We start from the raw sequence: 27975 nt of genomic DNA on the forward strand, positions 1-27975 counted from the left end.
ACCTCAGCAGTGCAGGGAACCCCGACAGCTCAGCAGAGCCCTTTATGGTGAGCACCACTCCTCCTTCCTCCCCTCTTCCTGAGAGTTATATCATCAGGCTATAGGCAGCTGGCAAACCCAGTATTGGTAACATTTCATAGAGCATATCCAAAATCTTTAAATGACATGGTGCACTAAAACAAAGACACAGACTTTATTTAGGCACAGATACATTTCCTAACAAGGAAAGGAAGGGTTTTTAAATTTCCTGGAGCAACTGGTTCCTGTGTACTTCTTACAGGAAAGTGGGAAGTGGGGTGGAGGACTGGGTTGCAGCATTAAGGCACAGGAAGCTCCCCAATGAGGAGCTAGACAGAGGAAGAGACGCCCTGGAGGAAGAAGAGAGAAGAAACAGAAGGGTCCTTGAGGAAGGTGAGGGAGGAGGAGGAGGGGAAGGAAGCCTTGGGGGAGGAGGTGGCAGCTTAGGAAGGTGCTTGCCTCCGATCATGTACAGGACTGACCAGGCCAGACATCCCTAGGCCTGGGCTGGCTCAGCTGGGCCTGCTCCAGAGGAAGAAGTTGCAGCGGGAAGAGGGGTCAGTGGAAGGACCCCGGGGCCTGGAACACATCAGCTGGGCCTGCTCCAGAGGAAGAAGTTGCAGCGGGAAGAGGGGTCAGTAGAAGGACCCCGGGGCCTGGAACACATGTAGAAGTGGCGGCCCTGGTTGGGTCCTGGCTTCTTCACAGTTCGCATCACACATGGTTCCCCATGGCCCCTGCAGAGGGGCATGGGCAAGGGACCCCCCAGCACAGACTTCCAGAATGAGGTCCGTACCTCCTTCTCATCCTTGGCCTCTGAAGCCTTGGTCTGCCCCTCCATCACTTTGACCATCACCTTGTCTTCTGGGGTCTTTGGGGTCACAAGGGTACCCAAGCTAGGAAGCTCCAAATTAGGAGCTTGGGAACAGCTGGAGGATGGCTGGAAGTAGTTTATCAATTTTTTTTGCCCTCTGTTGGAGCCAGCCTGACTTGGTCGAAGCCTGGTTGAACGCACTCGGGCTTTGTTTTGGCGCATCTGTACCTGGGTTTGAGTGCTGAGCTGCAGCGCTGACTGCTTGGACACACGATCTTGTTTGTGATGAACTAGGAAGTGAAGGATCTTGAGCTGGGTGCCTGAAAACTCAGGGAGGAAGCGGGTACAAAGAGGTGGGCATTGTTTTGCGGGCACAGGAGACACGCTTAAAACTGCACCCACAGGGCAATGGTCAGAGCCCATCACTTCAGGCAGCAGGAAGGAGTCCTGGAAGGTGTCCATGACCAGGGTCCTGTCCCCCAGCACATAGTCAATCCGGGAGCCATAGTTCAGACGGCGGGCACCAGTGACTGTCGACCAGCAGGTAAACGCCCCCTCCTGCTTTGGATGGAAGCAGCGGAAGCTATCAGTAAAGGTCCCTACGGGGGACCCACCCTGGCAATCCAGATTACTGAGCAAGCCGTCCATCCACTTGCGTCCTGGGTCCTCTTCAAAGCATTCCTGGGGAAGGGGAAGAGGGATGAAGAGAGAGGCAGAACTAGATGCCTGGAACAGGAAGGGACTTAGACTGACTGCTTCATTTTACAGACAAGAAAATGTGGTTGTTCCAAAGGCTACTGTTCAAGGTCACACAGTCCAGCACTGGCAGAGCTGGGATTCAATTTCCATCCTTACTGATTTGTTGTTTGCTTAATCAAAGCAGTTCTTCGAATTGCTCACCAAAAGAATGCAAAACAGGAAGCTAAAAGTGGCTGCCTCTAGAAAGTAGGGGGGAGGCTAAGAGTTAAGACTGCTGCCTTTTTATTTAAACCCTCTGGCACTATTTGCATATCTATGTCAAAGCCCTCACTGACCACTCTTCATTCCAGAGCTGAGGAGCTCCGGGGAGCCATGCCTGAACACTTCTTTTGATTCTGCTTCCTAATTTGTCCATCCACCCACTTATTCATTCAGTGCAACAAATGTACAAAGAACACTGATTATGTGCCAGATATGATGCTAGGGACAAAGTGGGAACCTGATCTCGTTCTGGGGACCAATGAGACTTTTAGGAAGTGATCTGGAGCTAAAAAGTAAAGGCTGAGCAGGAGTAACCCAGGAAGAGGGTATTAAGAATTGAGAGAACAGCCTCTGTGACGGGCCTGTGGAGGGGACAGAATGCCCAAACACCTGAGGGGAGACCAAACTGAGGGCCAGAATACCAGCAGATGACTACTGTAGTTCATGCAAGCAAGAGACGATGGTCACTTAGACTAGGGTAGTACCAGAGGAGACAGAGAAAAATGGAATTAAGAGATGATTTGGAACTAGACTCTACAGTAGTTGCTGACCAACTGAATGTGGGAAGGGTGGGGGAGGGAAGGACAATACTAACACAATTCCCAGGCTTCTGGTACGAGCAACCAAGGGCATGATGGTACCATTTTGAGAGATGAGAAGACTAGAAGAGCTGGTCTTGTGGGAAGCAGACATATTCTGCTACTTTGGACACTGTTTGTCATGTGACCTGGTACTATTAGTTGTCTTTTGCTGGAAGAAAGAAGGTAGGAGGTACACTTAGATCTAGGATAGTTCTGAAATGAGGAGAGAAGGCACAAAGGTAGGACACTATCACAGGAAGCAGAGACAAGAGGCTGAGTAAATGCCTGCTGAGGAATAAGGTAGGGAGGAACAGAAGGCTTACCTTGTAGTGTACACACCCTTCCTCACCACACCAACACTATTATCTCATTTTGGCTCCTTTCATAAGCTTGGAGCCACATATATGTTTCCGTGCCTCTTCTGCAAACTAAATCAAGGAATCTTCCTACAGCTCCTTCTCTGAGTCAAGCCCAGTGCTGAGCTGAACTGTGCCAGCATGAGTTACTGATCTCCACACTCATAAGGCAAGAGGGGAACTGGCTTGTAGGTTGCAGGACAGTGGTTCTCAAACCTGACTGTACAATAAAATCAGCTTGGGAGCTTTTAAAACATTCTGCTACCCTGGCCCTACACCCAACAGTTTCTGATTTAATTGGTCAAGTTATTGATATTTTTGCAAAAGCTCCTTGTTCTAATGTGCTGTCAGGTGTTGATAACCATTGGCCTAGAGGGATTCAGAAATGAGAGGTTCATATAAGAAAAAAGACAGAAGGGATGTCGACCAATTCAGGGTTTAGTGAGAAAAGCCAGAATCAGAATGACTTTTCAATGGGCAGAGAGAAGACAACCTGGCTAGAGTGGAGAGTGTGTAGGGGTACTGAAGATATAGAGACCAGAAAGAACCTTGAAAGCCAGGCCTAGATGTTTTCTTAGCATCACAGAGGTAATAGGGAGGTACTGAAGGTTCACGAATAGGAGACATAGAGAGATGAACAAGGCAATGTGACGTTCAAGGCCCTTGAAATCTGGCTCCCAAAGGAGCCCCATCTCCTGCCACTCACCTCCCTTCCTGTCACCCCCCAATAAGAACGGGACTTGCAAGTTTCCTCTACACACCAGGCAAATTCTCAACCTGCAACCTTTTCTCATGCTAGAATGCTTTGCTGCCCTCACCTAAAGCTTTACTCTATTCATCTTTTAAGATTCAGACATTTTCAGATGCCTCCCCTGATGTCCAGGCTGGCCCAGGAATCCCATTTCTGAGCTCCCTAGCTGCCTAAGCTGCCATCTTTGCCTCAGCCCTGAAGACAACATTCTATAATTGGCTGGTCATGTGTCCACAGCCTACCACCACGCTGAGAGCTCCGAAGGGCTGAGAGCCAGAACCGGGTCCCCAGCATGTAACTCAGGGCAGGACAAGGATAGGGTCAGTAATGTCTATTGAATGAATAAACAATCCTCAGTGCTATGAGAACAGTATTTCAAACTAAGTTCTGCTTTTCCATGAATGAAATTGTCCGCGGGCCAAAAAAACAGCATTGGTTGGCTGGGTGAACAGAACCAGTCAGGAGTGAGGTCAGGGGCCTAGAGGGAGCCTTACCAGATTGACTGCATCACAGTGGTCAATGGGGCGGTGGGCTGTATTCAGGTCACCCAGAATGATCACATGGCTGAAAAACACAGCAGTGGGATTGTCAACTGGATATTCAAGAGAGGGAGCAGTAGTCTTGGCCTGTCTACTTTCTCCTGGGCTCAAGAGCTCAGATAGGCCACCTCCCAAACTGAGGCCAAGGTGAGAGCCAACAGCAACTCATAGCAGCCTACCTCTCCAATCTGATCATAGCCTTGCTGCCCTTTACTCCTGACCAACCCAATTCTGACCCCTAAAAGTGACACTTTTCCATCTAACATGACTGACTGATATCCACCTAATAGTATTTTTCTGGTCCTTCAAAGTTGAGCTCAGATACCACTTCTTCTATGAAGCATCCCTTGATTACTCTAACCCACCCTCACTTCCTGACCCTCCCTGGGATAACATTATTTGCTCCCAGGAACTTTATATTCCTCATCTTATTTCATCCTCAAAACTATTCTGAGATAAGGATTCATACATTCATTTGACAAAAGAGAAAATGGAGGCAGGGCTATTGGGGATCACAGTGAGTAAAAGGAGGTGCCAGGTTAGGTAGTCAGAGGTATCTGAGTACAAAACCCATATTTATGTCATTTTACCTGGTCCTCACAGCTTAAAGAGCATGGCCCATTCAGACAGGCATGCTGGTGTCTCCAACTAGGCTGTGAAAAAACTCAAAAGACAAAGATCCCATATCCCTTCCAGTGGAGCTTGACATAGAGCTGGGCACAAGACACAAACTCAAAGAAGCCTTGCTGCCCAGGCTTACAGTACCTGCCAGCCGCCAGGAGGGCTTCTGCTCGGATCTGCAGCAAGTGATAGAAGCGCATCTTAAAGGCCAGCCGCTCAGGCTTCCCAGCGTGGGGGCAGTACACATTGATTAGGGTCAGGATCTTCTCCTTCCCTTCCCACGTACTGGGGAGAAAAAAACCCCCCAAGAAAGAGTCATTTTCAAGCCTTTCCGTGGGATGGGTGCAAAGAAAGGGGAAGAAAGGCATGAATGAGCTGGCATGCACAGGACTTGGGGACTGACTATGGATGCAGCAAGGGCCATCTAGGATGACACCCAGGTAAACCAGGTGATAGTACTACCACTGACAAAGACAGGACACACAGAAAGAGAGATTCTTGGGGCAATGAGTTCAGCCTAGGCTAAGTTGCTTTTGTTTGTGCCTGTATAAATAAGAGAGCTGGACCTCCCAGCCATGCCCCCACTGTAGAGATGGGGAACTCAGGCTCAGAGGGGACATGATTTTCCCAGGGTCACATAGTGAGTGACACAGCTAGGACTAGAGTCCAGGAAAGGCAAGTTTGGGAAGTTTTCTATGCTGAATCCATATTTATAAAGGCTAGCCTCAGAATCACCACATTCACACAGTAGAACACTGTTCAGTGACAGGGGGAGGTGGGCTCTTACCGGATCTTGTGCTGTGTGAGGAGGGCCCGGCCCTCATTATCCAGAGCCCGAAGCTCCTCTTGGGTGAACTCATCCATGTTTCCATAGCAACCCACGTCCCCTTTCTGCATGGCAAGTAGACCACTCAGGCCTTCTTCAGCAGCCACTGGGGTAGCACTGTCCTTACAGAAGGTGGCTACACCTGGAGACAGACAGGGCGCTCTAAGCAGGCCTGGCAGCCAACACCCTGCTGCCCGCACACAAGTCACCTGAGTCATCTTCATCAAGTGTGGCTGTATTGATGCCTTTCCCAACTCAAAGGCCACTGAGGCTCCCTAGGGAAGCTCTACTCAAATCCTGAAGCTTCAATTCCTTTATCTACAACAGCTAATATTCTAAGTGTTGTACAGGAATGCAAGGTAAGTGTTCAACAAGTGTTAGCTGTTATCATTATCACATGGACTTATTTGTATAATCCGTATACTGCCTGAGGAGGCATGCATTATCGCCATTTTCCAGCTGAGGCATAAAGAAGTTAAGTAACTAGCCAGATGGTACACAGCTAGGAAATGAGCTAGGATTTAAATCCAGGCAGTCTGACTCCAGAGCTCATACAATTAACCACCACACTATTGTGCTTCTGAGGTCCAATAGGATAATTTTATACATAATTTTATGTGGCTTTAGCTCTCTGGACTAAAAGCCTAAATTTCTTATTACCTTCTCATCAAATATTGGAAACCCTTTTCCCCTATCTGCTTTCATCACTAATTTAAAGTCTGACTAATTTAAAGTCCCCAGAAACCCCCATTTACCAGAATAGCCACTACGGTTGCGGCTGAAGCTGAAATAGGAGTTATAGCCCTCAATGATAGCCAGGGGCTCTGTCAGCACATCCCCTGAAAAAAGATGTAAGATTATGTCAGAGATAAAACTAAGACCCAGGACACACAAAGGCCTGGAATTACAGTTGTAACTAATTCCTTGCACACATCAGAGTCAGAGCTGGGAAAGAAAATGAAGTATCTATGATTAGAGAAAGAACTAGCAAGGTGGGGACTAGAGGGAGAATTGATATTGGAATTAGAAGGAGGGAAATATCGAATGGGAGGTGGAGAATTAGGTGAGAGGAGGGAGGTGACTAAATTACAGGAGGGAGCTGGGGGTGGGAAATTGGGTTATTGCAGAGGGAACTGGAAATCTGAGCTAGGGGTAGGAGGTAGGGGAGGGAATTAGAGGATCTGAACTGGAGATGGAAGGAAAAGCAGTTAGGGAATCTCAGAAGGGAGTGGGGGTGGGGATCAAGAGAGTGAGCTGGGGCTGGGAGATGGATGGGAAGGAGAGGGAATTAGGACTAAGCTTGGGATGGGACATGAGGTAGAAATGATGAAAGGCTGAGCTGGGGAAGAGAGATGGGAGTATAGATAAGGGGAGCTAGGGATCAAATTTGAAGATGTAAAAAGGAGGAAATTGGGGAGTCTGGCTTGGAAGGGAGAAAATGATGGGGGCTGAGCCTGGGCAGGAGAATAAGTGGGAAATTAGAGGACCAGAGGGAGGATGGAGGTTGCAAGGGGGAGGGAATTAAGGTTCTGCTGAGGACAGGAGATGAACTGGGAATTAGGAGATCTAGCTGAATTAATAAATAGGGGTTTAAAAAGGAGGGGGCCAGGATTCTGAAGGTCTAAGGGGCAGGACTCTAAAGACATAGACATGGAAGAATGAAATGAGATGGAGTAGCGGGTAAAGGTTAATGGAAAGGGGAAAGTATGGTTGGGGTCCTGGATTCTTGAGCACTCACTGGTAACTTTGGTTTCCTGAAGACAGAGGATGTCGGCATCCAGCTTGTCCAAAATGCGCGCCATGGACTTGGCGGTACAGTTGTTGGGCTCCTGTACCACCGCTTGCAGAGGGCTCCGGATCCCATTAATGTTCCAGCTCACCAGGCGCAACATTCTGACAAAGCGCTAATGCCGCCCACCCGCGCCCAACCTAGGGGAAACGGAGCGGCTGGACTCCCGCGGGCCGGCGAGGCCCGGCCTTCCGCGCGCATTTGCGCAGGCGCTCTACTACGTGCGACGGAAGTGTAGGGTGCACGTGGGGCGGGGCTTCAAACCCCTCAGTTCCCATTGACTGGAGGAGAGGAAGCTGAAGGGGGCGGTGCAGACGCCTAGGAAGAATGAATGGCGGGAAAAAGGCCTCCGGTTGGGCTTCTGCTTCTCCCGCAGCACTTTAGCCCACTCACCCTAGTCTGACTGCGTCTCAGCTTTGCTCAAAAGCCCTTTTGATACCTCCGATTACTTACTAATGGAATTTCTCCACTTTCTAAGCAGAGGAACCTTGAGCGGAACCGTACAGCCACCGAAGCCCCTCCCTCAATGTGACAGTCCGCCCCGCCAATCAACAGATAGCTGTGGCGCTGGCGCCCTGGGAGTAGCTGACGTAACTGCGCCTCCGTGGGAGGGGGCGTGAGCGAATGGAACTTCGCCGCAGGTGGAGGAAGCGCTGGGAAGCGCTCTACTAGAATTGGACTTAGAAGAGGGCCTCCGGCTTTATTGGGCGGGGAGAGGCCGGAGGACGCCGTCTCAAGCCTGCCATGTAGCCATTATTTATCTCGAGCCTTAAAACATCCTTAAGGACATGGCTTGACATACATTCTCTAGGCTCCATTTCTCAGATGAGTAAAATTGAGGCCCAGAGAATTTAAGTGGGCTACTCAAGCTCCAAAACAGCACTGTCTCTCAGTGTAGCCCACGGCTCTTCCTATGCATTATCTCATTTCATTCTCAGGACAACCCTTTAAGGGACATTGCGGCTAAGTAAGAGAAGTTGAGTGAATTCACTCCATTCCCAGAGAAGTGATAGAGTCATGATTCAAACCCTATCTTAATCAGCTCAAGGAATACTTTCTGGAGTAAGTTTTCCCTAACCACTCACCTCCCCAGTTATATCTTTTCCTCCAGGCCTCCACAGCACTAGACTGTCAGCAACTTGAGAGCAATAAACATTTCTGATTCGTCTTGTTAGTTCCATCCCCTAATATGGGGGATAACACATATTAGAGGAGTCAATATTTGTTGAATGAATTAAAAGCAAAGAACAATAGCAAGAACACCAATAGGTTAAGTGACTGGTTTTTGAGAACACAAAAAGAGAAATAATAGACAGGGAAAAGCATAACTTTGCATCCTTAGGTTCCTCACCCAGAACTGCAGCATAATTATTTCCCCCCCAGAATTCGATAGCATCCTCAATGTCTGCAGAAAATACTCGAAGAGCTGCTTTTCCTCCTGGAGGACTTAAAGGTTACCTTCCAGTTGTTGCCATCAGAAAAACAGCTCTGCAATTAAAATTTAAAATGTGGTGCTTTGAACTTTTTCATGCTTTGGTGATTTTGGTTCAGGATTGAGTCCCAGGAGTGGGATAACGAGGACAAAGGAAATGAACCTTTTTATTGCTCTTGCTTCAGATTGCCAAATCACTTTCCAGTAAGGGATCATGCCCACTTACACTGAGGAACAATCTGAAATTTAGCCCCAAGGAAATACATACAGATCTCGCCTGTCTCAGTTGCTGGTTTTAATTTTCCCATTCTGCAGTGGCTTGTTAATATTAGTTCTGACCTTTGGGGCAAGGTGAACACATGGTTAGCCTGAAGAGAAAAGGCTCTGGGTGGCTCAGGAACTTCTTTGGCAACTACAACAGCTGATATTTCAACAGAGCACACACACACCCCTCTTACCAAGGGTGCTTCCCCAGCCTTCCCAGGGAACCAACGGAAGGCTCCAGGCTCCCTCTTTGACGCCACCCACTGGACCTGTCTGGGGGGTCTAAGTAGAAGAGGACTGCGTGTCGGATAATTAGCAATGGAAGAAAAAACCTCTAAGAGAACAGGTAGGTGAAACAGAGGAAAAAGGAGTTACACAAATCCAAATCCATTCTTTAGGCTGTCTGGAAAGTGTTGTGATTTTTTATTTGCATAGGTGGTCACTTGGAGTGTGCATTAAAGGGTGTGGGAGAGTTGGGGAAAAGATGATATCTATATCTAATTATCTATCTAGCTATCTATCATCCTTCTGACCTGTCTTTGTGGGACACTGGCCCAAAGGGTAGTTCCCTAGTGCCTTTAGAAGTCTCTCTAACTTGGTCTACTTCAGTTTTGAATGAAGTGGGTGATAGAGATTATGTCTTTTACTTCCCCCAGTGTATGAGGTAGGGCTGGTTTGCTATGGCACTTTGAACAAGGCTTTTTAGTTCTCTGGGCTTCAATAGCCTCCTTACTAAAATGGAAATTGAAGTATTTAGCCTACTTCCCTTAGAGGACTGTCTCTAGGTGAAGAGGAGTGGAAGGACAGGAACCAAAGCTCTTTAGAGATATTTCAGGACTTCTATGTTCTGTCTGACATTGGTTATCCTGCTTTTTATGTAGCTTTGACAGGCAATGCCACCCACAACCCTCTAGCTGCTCTTCTCCCTGAGTGACTATGGTCTGTGAAGAGCCAGTCCTAGAATTAGGATGCAGTGAGCCTTGGGCCCAATGCATGGGGCTGAAAATAGTGGGGGATGGTGGGCCAAGGCAGTAGCTAAGAAAGAAGTAGATCCTAGGCTGCTGCATTGGAAGACCTGATATTTATATATAGGCACCTGACCTGTAAGCATGTGGCCAACCTCCCGTCTGCACCCTAACCCCTCACAAATGCATTCACACCCACACACTCCAAGAATTACCAGTAGGGAAACCCCACTGGTGATTTTATTACCCATCCGTCCTATCTTGATACTGCTTTTAATGGGATTCACTAACATACCTCATACTTTGGGAGGATGATCAGGATCTGTGGGCCTCAGGAAGTCACATTGTAGGCTTTTCCTCTCCAGAGTTTACCCCATTTTAGAATTTGTGGCTCAGCTTTTGGTCTTGGGTGAGTCTCTGGTACTGAGTGAACCCTTGTTCTTTAACCAGTTAACTGGACCTTTTTAGGGAGGAGTTCCTTCTTTTATTTATTCTGTTCTGCCCCATTCAAGGTTGAGAAACTTTCTGGATGCCACTTTCTGTCTTCAGACCAAGTTAGTTTCTCCACCCAGGGTCCTGCATAGCTCTCTGTATAACATTATCTTGTTGAATGGGGATTATTCAACATGTTCATCTCATCTAGGGCAAAGAGATGTAGATTGTACAAACACTCATTGAGCAAGTGCCAAGGCCTTAACTGGAAGCTGGACAGATACATCACAAATAGCTGAGATCCAGTTTCCATTCTCAAGGATTTCACAGTCTAGTAGGGATACTTGCTCAGATACATGGAAGCATATAGTTAATATGATAACCAAAGACAAAATCTGTCCCAAGGATACAGGGAAAGTTTCCCAAAGAGGCAAACATTGAACCAGGGCTTGAAGAGTGAGTTGTATTTTGTTGAGAATGGAAGGGAAGAGAAGGCATTCCAGGGTAAGCAAAGGCCCAGAGGCCAAAAAAAAGTACATGGTATGTTTTGAGGCCCAGTGAGTCTGCCAGTGTACTTTAAGCATAAGGGTCTAAACAGATACATGAGTGGGGAGGTAGGTTGGGGCTTGATTGACAAAAGCTAGTCTGAGCCCTTTCCATAAGCTTGTTTAGTTCTGCTTCTGGGACCAGAATTGATAACAGTGGTAAAGAATAAATAAATAGCTAATTCCAGGTAGTTTTAAGTTGGATTTTCAAGATTGGACCCTAAGTTTACCATTTTACACCTTGCCAAAAGCCTGCTGGCCTCCTATATCAGATTTCCTACTGCTAAAATTATCTTTCTGCCTCTTGGCAGTATCATGAGGACAAAATTGTAAACAGAAGAGGGTTCATGTTACTGGCTCGATTACCTTGGACAAGCCCCTTCCCTCCCCTAGACCTCAGTTTCCCTGTGAGGCTAGTGAAAATGTTTGTAAGGAGCAACTAGGATAAGGAATATGTTGCTGCTTTGTGGGCCATGAAAAACATACATGTAAAGAGTTATTAAGATTATTAGCATTAGCAGAGTGATATTTATTAAGAGGCTTATTAGGATTAAGAGAGTTATATATCTTTCAAAATCTAGTTCTGAGACTCTAAAGCAAGGGTGAAGAACATCCGACCCACAGGCTGTATAGGTCTGGCCCTACCAAGGCAACTGTAGGCGGGACTTGAAATTCAATAAATCTGGGCGCTTTTTTCATAGCTAATTTTTAAGTTTATAATTTTGTATGGCCCGTGAATGATGTTATAAATATCCAAATGGCCCTTGGCAAAAAGAAGGTTTCCCACCCCTGCTTTAAAGGTTCTGAGCTAGTGTAGAACATACTCTTAAATCAAGCTAGATTGATCAATTAACCAAAGAAAAGCCCTGGACTGGGAGAAATCTGGTGCCCAGTGTTCTACTTCTGACTTGGTGACTTATTTGCTACAGGGCCTTAGGAAAACGCTTCCCTCTCTAGGCCTCCATTTTCTTACCTGAGAGAGTTGGATGAAACAATTTCTAGCGGACTTCACAAAGCCAAAAAAGTAAAAGTGAATTCATCTTTCTAGTTGATTGGCAGGAGCTCTTTATTTATGATAAATGTGAACCCTTTGTCATAATGTAAATTTCCTTTACCAACTGTTTCCTGTCTGCTAAGCATTACATTTGCCAAAGAGATGATTGATCATTTACTTCACAAAGGGAATCACAGTGTTAGGTGATATACATTGAGCATTTCCCAGGTTGCTTTACATGTATTAACATGTTGAATCTTCATCAACCATAAGGGAGTAGGGACTCTTACCAGATGAAAAAACTGAAGCACTGAGAAGTTGTCTTCCGCCCTGGGTCTCATAACAAGAGGCAGAGCTGGTTCCAGGAGCCCATTGCCCTTCACCACTGTGATCCACTGCCTCAGTAGATTCATTTACATGTGCAGGCTACGAAATGTATTGAAAGTTTGATATGATTTATCAACAACTGGAGGGAATCTAACCCATATAGACTAGGACACTGAGAATGTACTTTAGGGAACTTCTTAAAAGGCAAAGTGGAGCTAAGAGCATTGGAGGGCAGGGGTTGGAGATTTCTATCCCCAAGAGATTGCCCCTGCATAGCCCAGCTGAGTGGAAGAAAGTTGAGCTTCCTTGTAGCCAATCACTGGAGGTTCATCAGGGGGTGGGAAGGTTGCAAAATAATGAAGTAAGAGCACACTTGGACACCTTCCAGGTAAGCTGTGTCTTTAGATGAGTTCTACACAAAAGTCTCAATACAACCAGGGAGAGAGGGAGGGTAAAGTGGAGACATCTGGGTAGGATGTCCTACTTTGAGTCCATTGCTCCCTGCTCCCCACACTCAGCCTGCTGCAGCCTCCACCCTAAACCTTCATTGCTATGGCTTGGCATGAGAAACTTTAGCCAGGTTTTGAGTCAGATCACATTGCCTTTCTCCCTGGGGCATCCAATGGCTGCTGGCAGCCATGTGGGTGGGTAGTGCTTGCCATCTCTCCCCCAGCAATGGCTGCATTCATTCCTCTTCCCAGAGGTATCAGGTTTACTCTGATTTATTTAGCTTTGGCTGGAGAGAGCATAAAGACGATTAGATAGTGCTCATCTCTCCAAGACTGCCCCAGGCAGCACATTTTAGGAGGAGAGGCCCTGCAATAGGAAAGGGAGCAGAATTCTGGGGAACACAAGTGTTGCAATGCCATTTTGTAGAAGAGGGTGGGGTAGCAAGGTAGTGAACCTCGCACTTCCAGTTTGGGCCTTTGATTGCTAGATCAAAACATTGCATTCTTCAGTACCGGCTATGTGTGTTCGTACTTGGGAAACTTTCTTTTCTGATGTGTATCTCTGTTTCCGGGTTGAACCTTGACATTCTACTTGGGCCCATATTTTATTTCAAAGCTGTGAAAGCTGCTGGGACCTGCCTCCATCACCTTTGCCTCCCCACCTTACACAGGATGTAAGCACATGATCTTTGGTCTTTTATTTGCATACTCTACTAGTCCTGTCTTCATTGGAGGGAAGTTACTGGCCAGACCTGGGCTGTCTTGCTGGCTGCCCTCCTTTGCTGGAAGGAACTTATCTCCTATGTACACAGCTCTTGGAGTTCAGAGGCCTCTGCTGACCTCTGCCCAACCTCTCCCTCTGCACCCAAGCCCCCACTGGTACATACAGGAGCAAAGACAGGCAAGGACTAGGAAAAAGGAGAGGAGGCTGGAGACAGGCTGCCAGAGGGCTCAGAAGCCCAGCTCACTTCCCTGTCCCAACACTGTCCACCTGCTGCTGTGGCCACATCAACAGAAGAGACAGTTAGCAAGACAGGAAGTGAGGCCCGGTACCTTGTGGACAGTAGTGTCATTAGCTGTGACACCTAAGATGTCTCAAGAGATGGAAGAGCTTACCCAAACCAGGTTACAGAAGATCTGGATTCCACACAGCAACGACAGCAGTGGGCTGCAACGGAGGCGGGGCTGTAAGTGGGGTTTGCTTCTGTGGGCTTCAAGGTGGTGGTGGTGGTAAAGTGGGTGTAGAAGAAGAGCAAAGGACATGCTTCCCCCTTCCACCCATACCCCACCCTGGAAGCTGGAATAGATGAACAGCTGGATGAAGTAACTATAACATAACAAGAGGGTAATGTCAGAAAAGGTAGAGAAAGAGACAGAGAAAGACAAAAAGAGATAAAGACAGAAGGAATGAGGGTTGATTGGGTCAAGACCATTTAATCAGAGGCGTTTTTGACTAGGAACTTTTCTTTCTCATCTTGAGCTTATTTGGAATGCTTCTTGTTTGAAATTTGACTTTTCTAGTTTGGAGCTGTTCAGTGCTTAGCTGAGAATATTTCATTTTGATGACCTCAGTGAAATGTCTAAAAATTGGTCCTGTCTGATAGTGCTTGGGTGAAATAAGGTGATGGTGCCTAGAATAGTTTCTCAGGGGACAGGTGCTGGGTACACAACCATATCATTGGTCAGTTTTGCTCCTCCCCTTTCTCAAGCCTCTTCTAATAAATCTATACTTCACTGAGTTGGGAAGGGCTGGGTGTTCTGTCTCCTACATTGCCTTCTTGGCACATATGGACACTTTTACTGCTCTCCTCAGAGAGAAGAAGAAGACACTCAGTCTTCTCAGGGACAGCCTGTTGGTGTAATGTTCACTTTGAAATTTAAGAAAACGGAAGGGTGAAGGAGAAGCAAATGAAACCCGTAAAACAATTTTTAAAAAACTGGAGCATACCATTTCCCATAAATAATAAGGGACAGTTGTGGACCAAGGTGCCTCTAGCTCAAGGATTATGGCCTGAGGAGCCATAAGGTGGGCAGAGATAAGACAGCTGTGGACTGTGAGACCAAGACAGCTCAAGGATCAGCTGACAAAGCTCCCACTATGCTAATGCTACAGGAGGTCCAGGGTCAAGGCTAGTGTGGGGGGAGAGGTAGTTGCTTAGAGGATCCAGGAAGATGTAGGATGGTAAATACAGTATGTAGGATATAGGGTGTAGATGTAGGAAGAAGAGAAAGAGTGGGGGAAACCCAGCTTTATGTTCTCCTTTCTCCTCCTTCCCACCAGCAGTTTCACAAACTCATTTGGAGATCTAGGAACCTGGATGAGACAGAATTGCATCTCACTGTAACCCACTCAGTCACTCTTGATCTTTTCTAAGGGGCTGTTGGGTTTAGCTGGCATGCAGACAAGCCACTCTGTGCATACCTGGGTTCTCCAGAGTTAGGACCCTTATATTCCTGGGAACTTCCTTTTAGGTTGGAGAAATAATATACATCCATCACCTAATATAGTCTCTGTCACATAAAGGGTACAAAATAAATATGTGCTCACTTTAGTACCGAGCTGCTCTTTCCTCAGCTGTAAAACAGGATCAATACCTACCTCCCCATATTGTTGGGCGATTCAGTGATTCAGAGGTTCTGGATTTAGACTACCTAGGTTTCAGTCCCAGCTCCTGCCTCTGTGACCTTGGACAAGTCTCTTAACTTCTTTGTGCTTTCATTTTCTCATCTATAAAAAGAAAGTAGTAATAGTGTTGTGAAGATTAGAGAGCTAAAGCACATAAAATGCTTAGAAAAGTGTCCCGTTTATAGTAAACACTTAATAAATATTATTTAAACGGGAAGGTGGGTGTGTGGTCTTTCCCCCATCATATACCTAGCATCAAGCACAGAGCATGGCATATAGAGGTGCTCAGCAAATGGTCCCTCTGTGTTACTTCCACTCTACTACTCACCATAGCCAAGCAAGGAGCTGTTTGTGTGAAAGACTACGTGATTGATTGAATTATGTAAGATCACAGATGCAATAAACTTAGATGACGTTTGCCACATGCTGCCTGGGCAATGTCTGCCTCACCTTTTTTGCTGGGGAGGCCAGGTTATTTACCCCAGAAATATCTAAATCTTTTGCTTGGAGCATCCTCTCTAGAGGACCTGCCTGGCCTCAAAGGGGGTGGCTGGGGAGGGGAGGCATACAATCACTTAATGAGGTTGTTCTGAGGGTTAAATGCATTAACATGTATAAAGTGCTTGAACAGTTGTGTATATTAATCTGTGACTTGTTTCTCTCATTCACCGCTGTTTTTCTGGCCATCTATATTATTGTTGCATGCAATTGTAGCTTGTTTATTGTCCTTGCTGTGTAATATTACATTTTGTGACTATCCCACGGTGTATTTATTCATGTTGATGTTCATGAGTATTTAGCTAGTTTCTAGTTTGGGGTTATAAAATGCAATTAAATAAAATGAAAAAGTTGTCCCCATAAATTCTGGAATCAGCTTTTCAAGTTACACCAAGTTACACACACACAGAGAAATACCTTTGGGAATTTTGATTGGAATTACATTCAATCTGTAGATCAATTTAAGGAGAGTTAACATCTTTGCAATATTGAGTCTTCTGTAAACATGGTATGTCTCTCCATCTATTTAGATTATTTTCATGTCATTTGAGTAAAGTTTTGTAATTTAAAAGGGCTTGCACATCATCAGAAGAAAATTTTTAAATTATTTTTGTTGATATTTTAAATACCTTTTTAGAAAATTACATTTTATAGCAGTTTATTGTTAATGTATACAGATATAATTAGTTTGTTTTATATTGCATTTGTAACTAGCAAACCTGACCAAATCATTACTTTTTTAAAAATCCTCACCTGAGTATGTTATTTATTTTAGAGAGGAAGGGGGAGAGAGAGACAGACAGATATCCATCGGTTGCCGTCTGTACGTACCTAGACCAGGATCAAACCCAAAACTGAAACCTTAGGCATGTGCCCTGACAGGGAATCGAACCCACAACCTTTTTGGTGTACGAGATGATGCTCCAACCAAGTGAGCCACTTGGCCAAGGGCTAATTTTGATAATTTGTATGTAAATGAGTTTTCTTTATTCCCCTACAATCCTTATTTTTTTAGTCACTTTTTCTTCTATTACTGCACTTCAATATACACACATCATTTTCAGTACAACGTTGAATAGAAATGTTTATAGTGTACATTATGTTGATCCTAATTTTAAAGGGAATGCTTTTAAAGTTTCACTATTGAGTAAGTTTGCTGTAGTTTTTTTGTAGATACCATTTAACAGGCTAAGGAAGTTCAGTTTATTCTTAATTTGCCAATAGGATTATTTTCAAGTGAGAAGATGTTGAATTTTATTAAAGGTGTTTTCTGGATCCACTGAGATGACATGCAGATTTTTTTAAAAATATGTCTATTGATTTCAGAGAGAGGAAGGGAGAGGGAGAGAGAGAGAGAGAAACATCAATGATGAGACAGAGTCATTGATTGGCTGCCTCCTGCACGCCCCGGACTGGGGATCGAGCCCCCAGCCCTGACCGGGAATCGAACCAAGATCTCCTGGATCCTAGTTTGATGCTCAACCGCTGAACCTCACCCGGCTGGGCAACATGCTCATTTTATACTCTAATTTGTTAAAGTAAATTACATTAGAGATTTTTTATTGTGTTGAACCAATCTTGCAGTACCATGACAAATAAAAACTGCTTGGATTTAGTTCATTAATATTTTGTTTAGGAATTTAGAATTTTGTCCATAAATGAGATCAGCCTGTAATTTTTTTCGTTCTCTATTTCCTTATTTGGTTTTGGTGTTATAAAATGAAGTGGGAGCTATTTTCTTTTATTCTATTTTATGACATAGGTGGTCCAAGGAACTATCTGTTCTTTAAATATCTGGCACAATTTTATGTAAAAACATTGGGGCCTGGTATCTTCTTCGTAAGAAATATTTTAACTGATACAATCTGTTGAATAATTATTGAATCACTCCAGTTTGCTATTTCTACTTGTCGGTTTTGTTAAGTTATGGCTTTCTAGAATTTTTTCTATTTCACATCAATTTTCAAATTTATTTGCATAAAGTTCCTATCTTTATATTTTAAAAATCTCTATTGCATTTGCACATATATCCTCTCTTTTGTTCTAATATTGTTTATTTTTACCATATCTTTTTTCCTCTTGATCAATCTTTCCAGAAGTTTGTTACTTTTATGAGGTTTTAAAAATAATCGACCTTTGGCTTTTTTATTCTTTCTGTATGTTTTTGTTTTCTAGTCAACTATTTTTCTTATTATCCTATTTCTTTCATTTTCTTTGAATTTATTCTGCTGTTCTTTTTTAACTTCTGGAGTTGGATGCTCAGTTCATTAATTTTCAGACTTTTTAAAATATAAGCTTCTAATGCTATAATTGGCCTATTAAACAGGGCTGATATTCCACAGATGCACAATTGTAAGGACATATGAATTTGTAAAATATTTCCAGAAAATTGGGTAAGTAAGCACTGCTCAAGGTTTCTTAGTTTCTCCGACACTTACCCACTTGTCCTGACCATCTCAGTCCCTTTTCCAGGATTGCTGGGACCTACTAATTATCATCTTGCAACTAAAGGGTTAATGCCTGGCACAGCAGGAGGCATCCCTTAATCCCTGCCAGACCTTGGGCTAGGGCAAGTTTCTGTTTAACAGATCAGTGCCCTTGCTATTTCCAGTCTGATTTCATTCTCTTCACAAAACAAACTTTGTATGATTTCAGTTCTTTGAAATCTACTGAGATTTTCTTTATAGTGTAACATATGAAAGGTTTTGGTGAATGTTCTATGAGCACTTGAAAAAAATGTACATTTTACAGTTGGGTTCAGTGTACTATATACTTAAGTCTTGTTTGTTTATCTGGCTAAATGCTCTATATTTTTTCTGGAGTTTTGGCTGCTTATTGATATGCAAATTTTGTTAAAGTTTCCTTGTAACTGTGTCACTATTGAAGCTTTGTAAATAGTTATAAACAACTTTAGAATTGCTATATCTTCCTGGTGACTTGAACATTTTATTGATCTGTAAGGAGCTTATTTATTTCTGGTAATCTAGTATTGATCTGGTATCACTGGCATTTTGTTCTGCAATCAATTTTTTCTGATATTAATATACATATTAGTTTTATTTATATTAATATTTGCCTGGTATATCTTTTCCTATACTTTTTAAAAAATTGTTTTTAATAGAGATATAATTCACATACCATAAAGTTCACCATTTTAAAATGTACAACTTAGTGGTGGTTAGTATATTCACATGGTTGTATAGCATCCCCACTAATTCCAGAACATTTCATCACCCCCAAAAGAAACCACATACCCTTTAGAATTATTCCAGATTCCCCTCTCCCCTCAGCCCCTGGCAACCACTAATATTATCTCTGCAGATTTGCCTAGTCTGGACATTTCATATAAATGGAATCAAACAATATGTTGCCTTTTGTATCTGGCTTCTTTCATTGGGCATAATATTTTTAAGTTAATTCATGTAGTAATATATATAGATTCTTCATCCTTTTTTATAGCTCAATTATATTCCATTGTATGTATATACCACATTTTGTTTATCCATTCATGAATTGATGGGTTGTTATGAATAATACTGCCATGAACATTCTTGTACAAGTTTTTGTATACCTAGGAATGGAATTGCTGAGTAATGTGGTAACTCTATCTACAGCAGTCCTCCCTTAGCCACAGGGGATTCTAATACCCTCAGCATTAGCGGGTGCCTGAAACTACAGATAGTATTGAAACCTATATATACTATTGTTTTCCCTACACACACATACTTACGATAACGGTTAATTTACAAATTAATTTCAGTAAGAGATTAACAATGAAAATAAAATAATTATAACATATTGTAATAAAGGTTATGTGAATTTAGTTTCTCTCTCACAAAATATCATATGGTACTATACTCACCTTTTCACTTTACAGCTCCTTTTGGCATATCCAAATTGCCGGCAACACTATTCTTGTGCTTTGGGTCCATTATTAAGTAAAAAAAGGTTTATTTGAACACTAGCAGTTTGATACCATGACGTTGGTCCGATAACTGAGAAGGACACTATGTGACTAACAGACTGGTGATGTACACAGCATGGATATGCTGGACAAAGGGATGATTTATGTCTTGGGCAGGACGGAGCTGGATGGTGTGACATTTCATTATGCTACTCAAAATGGTGTGCAATTTTAAGCTTATGAATTGTTTATTATTGGAATTTTCCATTTAATATTTTCAGATGGTGGTTGAGCTTGGGTAACTGAAACCACAGAAAGCGATACCCAGGATAAGTAGGGACTATTATATAATACTTTGAGACACTGCCAAACTATTTTTCAAAGTAGTTTCACCATTTTACATCCCCAAAAGCAAAATATGAGAGTTCCAATTTCTCTATATCTTCACTAACACTTGTTGTCCTTTTTTATTATAGCGATTCTAAGTGGATATGAAATTTCTCATTGTTATTCTCATTTGCATTTCATTAATGACTAATGATGAGCATTTTTTGTTGTACTTATTGGCCATTTCTTTATCTTCTTTGGAGAAACATCTATTCAAATACTTTGCCCATTTTTTAAAAATTAAATTATTTGTCTTTTTATTTGTATTGATTTGTAAGAATTCTTTATATACTCCGGAAACTAAGCTCTTATCAGATACATGAATTGCAAATATTTACTACCATTCTGTGGGTTGTCTTTTCATGTTCTTGACAGTATCTTTTGAAGCACAAAGTTTTCATTTTAATGAAGTGCAATTTACGTATTGTTTCTTTTGTTGCTTTTGATTTAGGTGTTATAAAAAACATCTAATCCAAAATCACAAAGATTTATGTTCAGGTTTTCTTCTAAGAGTTGTATAGTTTTAGCTCTTATATTTAGGTCTTTGGTCCATTTTGAGTTAATTTTTACATATGTTTCTTTTCTATGTTTAGATACACAAATATGTACCATTGGGGTATAATTGCCTACAGTATTCAGTACACTAACATGCTGTACAGGTTTGTAGCCTAGGAGCAATAGACTATACCATATAGCCTAGGTGTGTGCTATACCATCTAGGTTGTATAAGTGCACTCTATGATGTTCACACAGTGACAGAATTGACCGATGACACATTGCTCAGAGCATATCCCCACTGTTGAGCAATACATATCTGTATAACTCTTTGCTCTGTGACTTGGTTAGGATATTTTAATGAGGTCTATTTCCCTGTGGTGTTGCTTTTGGAGCCATTGGGCTCATTTTGACTCTCTTTCCAGGCCTGATCTGTCTATTAAACTGTCAGTCTCAACTGCTATTATGCTCTAGGCTCCACTACTTACTAACTGATTGCTCTAATTTTATTTTTAAACAAAAAAGTTGTTTTCTTATGTTTGCCAGCTTTGCTTGTTTCACTGGGGAGTAGGTGCATGTAGCTCCTAATTATAGAAGTGAAAGTCTCACAATTGATTTTTGTGCATTGACCTTGGATCCTGCAACCTTGCTGAACTCACTTGTTAATTCTAGGATTTTTTATAGTTTGGGGGAATTTCTAATGTATATCATCATGACATCTGCATACAGGGAATATTTTATTTATTCTTTTTCAAATTATACACCTTTTATTTCCTTTTACTGCTTCATTGCTCTGGTCAGAATTTTCAGTACTATGTCAAAAGAGTGTAGAGTGGACATCCTTATTTGTTTCTGATCTTAGGGGAGAAGCATTTAGTCTTTCACATTTAAGGCTAATGATAATGATAGGTTTTTGTTATAGAAGTTCCTTATCAAGTTTAAGTAATTCACCTCTATTCTTAACTTGCCAATAAATTTTATCATCAATGAAGTGTTTTTTCTTTATGAATTGATATATTTTTCTTCTTTAGTTTGTTAATATCATGGATCATGTTGATTGATGCTTTTGAACATGTCATCTAACCTTGCATACTTGGACAGAATTCCACTATGATTCTTTTGATGTGATGCTGGACTCTATTTGCCAATATTTTCTTGAGGATTTTTGCATTTAAGTTTATGAGAGAGGCTGGACTATAGGGCTTTTTGGTATTTTTTTGTCTTGTTTTGGTATCTCTAGAAATTCTGGTTACCAGAGGCCAGGGTAACTATGACCTCATAAAAGTACCTGGGAATGTACCGCCGCCTTCTTGTTTTCTTGAAGATATTGTATAAAAATTGCATTAATTCCTTTTTAAATGTGTGGTAGACTTCTCAAACAAATACATCTGGGCCTTGAGATTTCTATTTCTGGAGATTTTGTTTTTAATCCAATTACTTTAATGGTTATAGGACTGTTCAAATTGTCTATTTGATCTTGGTTAAGTTGTGGGAGGTTGTGGTTTTCAAGGAATTGGTTCATATGTTTTAAGTAGTCAAATGTATAAGTGTAAAATTGTATGTAGCATTCCCTTATTGGCATTTTAATGACTTCAGGATATATAGTGATATTCTTTATTTCATTTATGATATGTGTCCTCTTTTTTTATTTGTCAGTCTTGCTAGAGGTTTATACATTTCATTTTTTAAGGAATCAGCTTTTTATTTATTTATTTATTTATTTACTTCGATGTCATTGATTTCTGCTCTTATCTATTATTACCTTCCTTCTGCTTGCTTTTGTTTATTTTACTTTTATTTTTCAGTTTTTTGCAGTGGGAACTTTGATTATTGATTTGAGACTTTTTTCTTGTTTCCAAGATAAATATTTAGTGCTATAAATTCCCCTGTAAGTACTGCTTCAGCTGCATTTCTCATATTTTTGAGTTGTATTTTTACTTTCAATCAGCTTTATGCATATTGTAAAATTTCCTTTTGAGACTTCTTTTTTCAATCATGGATTATTTAGAAGTATGCTCTTTAATTTTCAAGTGTTTAGAGACTTGAGTATTGTTTAATGTTTCAGAACATCGTAAATGTACCATGGGCACTTGAACAAAATATTTATTCTGGTGTTTATGTGTGTAGTGTTTTATACGTATCAGTTAGATTCTGCTAAGTGATTGTGTTTAGTTCTTATATATTTCTTTTTTTTAATTTATCTTTATTGTTGAAAGTAGTACAGATGTCCCCTTTTCCCCCCCCATTGATCCCTTCCAACTCACATCCACCCCATTCCCAGGCCTTCCCCATAATAATATCTGCGTCCAATGTCTGTGACATATAAATTCTTGGATTACTCTCTCCCCACCCACTCCCCCACTCCCCACCTTCCCTCTGAGATCCCTCAGTTTGTTCCATGCTTCTATGTCTCTGGATCTATTTTGTTCATCAGTTTATTTTGTTTGTTACATTCCACATATGAGTGAGATCATGTGATACCTGTTTTTCTCTGACTGGCTTATTTTGCTAAGCATAATACTCTCCAGTTCCCTCCATGCTGTCCTAAAGGATAACTGATCCTTCTTTTTTACAGCTGCATAGTATTCCATGGTGTAAATGTACCACAGCTTTTTTATCCATTCAACTACTGATGTGCACTTGAGAAGAATGTATATTCTTCAGCTTTGGGGTGGAATGTTCTGTAAATGTCAATTAAATCCATCTGATATAGTGTGTCATTTAGGGTCACTGTTTCCTTGATTTTTTTGTTTAGAAGACTTATCCAGTGAAATCAATGGGGTGTTAAAGAACCCTAGTAGGACTGTATTGCTGTTGATCTCTCCCTTAAAGTCCTCTAGAAGTTTTTTATAAATTTAGGTGCTCCTATATTGGGTACATATATGTTTACCTGGGTTATATCCTCTTGTTGAATTGTTCCCGTTAGTATTATATAATGACCTTTCTTGTCTCTCGTTATGGTCTTCATTTTGAAGTCTATTTTGTCTATTCATGCGTATTGCTATCCCAGCTTTTTTTTTTCATTTCTATTTCCTGGAAAATTTTCCATCCCTTCATTCTCATCCTGAGTGAGTCTTTTGTTTTGAGATGGGTGTCTTGTAAACAGCATATATTTGGGTCATGTTTTCTTATCCATTCAGCCACCCTATATCTTTTTATTGGAGCATTTAATCTATTTACATGTAAGGTTATTATTGATAGATATTTATCTCTTGCCATTTTAATTCTTTATGCCTATATTTCGCTTTCTCTCTATTTCTATTTCTAATTACAGCAGGCCCTTTAACATTTCCTGCAATGCTGGTTTGGTGGTGATAAACTCCTTTAGTCCTTTTTTGTCTGGGAAGCTCTTTTTTAAAAAAAAATATCTGTATTGATTTCAGAGAGAGGAAGGGAGAGGGAGAGGGAGAGATAGAAACATCAATGATGAGAGAGTCGTCATTGATCGGCTGCCTCCTGCACTCTCCTGACTGGGGATCAAGCCTGCAACCCAGGTATACACCCTGACCAGGAATCTTGTGGATTTTAGGTGAATGCTCAGCCTCTGAGCCATGCCCAGCTGGGCTGGGAATCTCTTTATTTCACCATCTATTTTGAGTGACAGCCTTGCTGGATAGAGTAGTCTTGGTTTCAGATCCTTGTTTTGCATTACCTTGAATACTTCATGCCATTCCCCTGTGGCTTGTAGAGTTTCTGATGAGAAGTCAGCTGACAGCCTTATGGGAGCTCCTTGGTAGGTAACAAATTGCTTTTCTCTAGCTTCCTTTAAGATTCTTTGTCTTGAATTCTTGGAATTTTAATTATGATGTGTCTGGGTGTGGATCTCTTGATTCTTCTTCGCTGGGACTCTCTGTGCTTCCTGAACTTGTGTGACTTTTTCCTTGACCAGGTTAGGGAATTTTTCTGCCATTATTTCTTCAAACATGTTCTCTAACCTTTGCTTACTTTTGACATCTTGTCCCATAGCTCCCTTAGACTGTCCTCCTGTTTTTTAATTGTGTTTTCCTTTTGGGTCTCTGATTGATTTTTTTCTATCCTGTCTTCGAATTCACTGATCCAATCCTCAGCTTCCTCTAATCTGTTTTTTATTTCTTCCAGTGTATCCTTTATTTCTGCTATGTCATTCTTCATTTCCTTCATAGTTTCCGTATCTTTTCTCATGCTGTTGAGCATCCCTACAATCAGTGTTCTTAACTCTATATCTGATAGATTGCTTATTTTCATTTCATTTAGCTCTTTTCCTGGAGACTCCTTTTGTTCTTTCATTTGGGGCTTGTTTTTTGTCTCCCCATTTTGGCTGCCTGTTTGGGTTTGTATTAAGCAGATATGCTAGGACTCTCAGTCTTTTTGGAGGGTCTCTGATGCAGGCCAATGTCAGACGCAGTTTGTGACTAGCCCTGAGTACCCTGTTTGGAGCTATCAACAACCCTCAGCTTGAGGTCTCCTCTGCTGTGGCTGGGTGCAGTTGGACAGGACCAAGAAGCACCCAAAAGTCTGCTTTTCCAAGGCCCAGGTCCAGAAGCATATCAGGCAAAAAACTCAAAGCACTCTGAGACCTGCCTCTGCCTGCAGGCTGATTAATCTGATTCTCTTAATGAGCCTGAGGCTGCAGAAACTCCTCTGGGTAGGGTGAGAGGTTTTCCAGCAGGGTGGGCCAATTGCTCCCCCCCCCCTCCCAGGCAAAAGCAGCTAATTGTCAGCCTGAGAAAGATGTCCTCTGCAGTAAGGGGCATTGACTTGGCACAGGAATCCAGGTGGGTGCCTTCTGATCGTAATCTCCAGAGCCCACAAACCTAGATTCTCCTCACACATGTCCAGTCCACACTGCCCTCCCTCTGCTGGAGCCCAAGGTCAGTGGCTGCACACAAAACTTTGTGCATTGATTCTTTAAAAAGGTGCCTGCATTTCCAGCTGCCTCTCTCTAGCAGACAGAAACCCTGCTGCTTTACACAGCCAAATGTTATGTGGGCACCTTTCTCAGTTCTGGTGCTCTTGGGTGGGGAGCCCAGCTTGGGGTTTAGACCCCAGAGTTCTCAGTGGGAAGCCCCCCCCCCCACAGCTGAGATATCTCTCCGGACCATCAGCTGCTGCCTTTGGGAGCCCAGCCATCCCTCTCACGCCTGCACACTTACTACCGGTCTCTATGCAGTCTTCACTTTTCCTCCTTAGTTATGAGGGTGCTCTCCAGCTCATCTTCAGTTGCAGTTGATTATTCAGGATGGTTTTTCTATATTTTAGTTGTAATTCCAGTTTGGTCCTGGGAGTGTCAGTGTAGCTTCCACTTAGTCTGCCACGATCTTTAATCTCCCCTCTTCTATATTTCTTGATGATTCTCTAATAATTCTATTAATTGCTGAGAGTGTGTTGGAGCCCTAAAATATACTTGTGGATTTGTCTATATCTCTTTTCAGCTCTATCAGTTTAATTAAATTTATTGGAGTAACATTGGTTAATAATATATAAACTTTAGGTGTACAGATTTATAATACATCATCTATATATGGCACTATGTGCTCACCACCCAAAGACTAGTCTCCTTCCCTCAACATAATTTACCCCTTTACCCACTTCATCCTCCCTCCACTCCCCTCTGGTAACCACCATACACACAGCTGGCTTCCATCTGAGAAAACACGTGAGAGAGTAAGATAGCACCAACAAGATATAGGCCAGAGTCTGTGATAAAATTTCAGAAGTGATATCCCATCCCATTTGTAGTATTGCATCAGTTAAAAACAAGTCCTTAGATTTAGCCCACACTCCAGGGGAAGTGGCTACACAATGCCATGAATAACAAGAGGCACAGAGTCATTAGAGTCTATAGTATATGCTGCCTATTGGACTTGCTACATTGATTTCATGGCCTATGATGGGTTTATGATCCATAGTTTGTAAAACATTGCTCCAGGCGACCAAAGTAAACATAGATTTCAGTGCTAGTTTATCTCTCAGATCTGTACTTTTTTCTCATTTCTGGCCTCTGAGGATTTCCATTACTTTCAATACCAGCTCAGCCATGTTTAATTTGTTTTAAATTCAGTATTTTCTGGGTGTTTTGTACTAAGAAGGGTTCTTTAAAATCTAGTCTAAAATAATGCCAGAAATGAAAATATTCCTGGATATTTTTTACTATATGAAAACCTGTGTAAAATATTGTACTACTTAAAATTACCTGGGTGAAATGGACAAATTCCTAGAAGCATACAGCCTTCCAAAGCTGAATCAAGAAGAGGCAGAAAACCTGAAGAGGCAGATAACAGCTAATGAAATTGAAGCAGTAAGCAAAAAACTCCCAGCAAACAAAAGGCCTGGACCAGATGGATTTACAGGCGAGTTTTACCAAACATTCAAAGAAGAATGAACACCTATTCTATTCAAACGATTCCAGAAAAATCAAGAGGAGGGAAAACTCCCAAACTCTTTTTATGAGGCCAGAATCATCCTAATCCCAAAACCAGATAAAGACACTACAAAGAAAGAAAATTACAGGCCAATATCCTTGATGAACATAGATGCTAAAATACTAGCAAATCAGACCCAGCAATACATTAAAATGATCATACACCATGACCAAGTGGGATTTATTCCAGGGATGCAGGGCTGGTACAACATCCGCAAATCAATAAATGTGATACATCACATAAACAAAATGAAGGACAAAAATCATATGATCATATCAATAGATGCAGATAAAGCATTTGACAAAATCCATCACCCATTTATGATAAAAACTCTCAGCAAAGTAGGAATAGAGGGATCATACCTCAACATAATAAGGGCCATATATGACAAACCTACAGCCAACATCATACTCAATGGGCAAAAACTAAAACCATTTCCATTAAAAACAGGAACAAGACAGGGATGTTCACTTTCACCACTCTTATTCAACATAGTACTGGAAGTCCTCGCCACAGCCATCAGACAGGAAGAAAACATAAAAGGTATCCAAATTGGAAAGGAGGAAGTAAAACTGTCATTATTTGCAGATGACATGATATTGTACATACAAAACCCTAAAGACTCCATCAAAGTACTACGAGATTTGATAAACGAATTTGGCAAGTTAGCTGGATACAAAATCAACATCTGGGAATCAATGACATTCTTATACACCAACAATGAACTTTCAGAGAAAGGAACTAAAAAAAAAATCCCATTTACCATTGCAACTAAAAAAATAAGATACCTAGGAATAAACTTAACCAAGGATGTAAAAGACCTGTACTCGGAAAACTATGTGACATTGAAAAAAGTAATAGAGGAAGATTTAAACAAGTGGAATATACCATGGTCAAGGATTGGAAGAATTAATATCATTAAAATGTCCATACTACCCAAAGCAATTTATAGATTCAATGCAATTCCTATTAAAATACTAACAGTATATTTCACAGATCTA

The 27975-nt window shown here is 42.0% G+C and overlaps 2 protein-coding genes across 2 annotated transcripts in view; one reads left to right on the forward strand and one right to left on the reverse strand.

Moving 5' to 3' along the window:
• Positions 1-33: 33 nt before the first annotated feature.
• APEX2 (apurinic/apyrimidinic endodeoxyribonuclease 2) lies at positions 34-7727 on the reverse strand. Its single transcript, XM_016220604.2, has 6 exons — positions 7205-7727; positions 6222-6305; positions 5428-5608; positions 4785-4925; positions 3975-4044; positions 34-1513 (listed from the first exon to the last, which is right to left on the reverse strand). The coding sequence occupies exons 1-6, from the start codon at positions 7356-7358 to the stop codon at positions 608-610; spliced, it is 1536 nt and encodes a 511-aa protein (XP_016076090.2). The 5' UTR covers positions 7359-7727; the 3' UTR covers positions 34-607.
• A 6026-nt stretch (positions 7728-13753) lies between these two features.
• Positions 13754-27975, forward strand: part of PFKFB1 (6-phosphofructo-2-kinase/fructose-2,6-biphosphatase 1) — a 59828-nt gene continuing 45606 nt past the window's right edge. Inside the window, exon 1 of the mRNA XM_016220610.2 lies at positions 13754-13850. Within this exon, the coding sequence (XP_016076096.2) occupies positions 13754-13850 (97 nt within the window). The remainder of the gene's footprint in view (positions 13851-27975) is intronic.

The sequence above is a fragment of the Miniopterus natalensis genome, chromosome X (assembly GCF_054644295.1).
Source record: "Miniopterus natalensis isolate mMinNat1 chromosome X, mMinNat1.hap1, whole genome shotgun sequence".
In the NCBI taxonomy this organism is placed as follows: domain Eukaryota; kingdom Metazoa; phylum Chordata; class Mammalia; order Chiroptera; family Miniopteridae; genus Miniopterus; species Miniopterus natalensis.

Bases quoted from the DNA above. Each gene is read 5' to 3' on its own strand.
- APEX2 (XM_016220604.2), bottom strand. From the start codon at position 7,358: ATGTTGCGCCTGGTGAGCTGGAACATTAATGGGATCCGGAGCCCTCTG. The intron at 5,609-6,221 runs GTAAATGGGGGT...GTCTGTCTCCAG, and splicing joins CAACCGTAGTGGCTATTCTG to GTGTAGCCACCTTCTGTAAG. The intron at 4,045-4,784 runs GTACTGTAAGCC...TGTGTTTTTCAG, and splicing joins GCCCTCCTGGCGGCTGGCAG to CCATGTGATCATTCTGGGTG.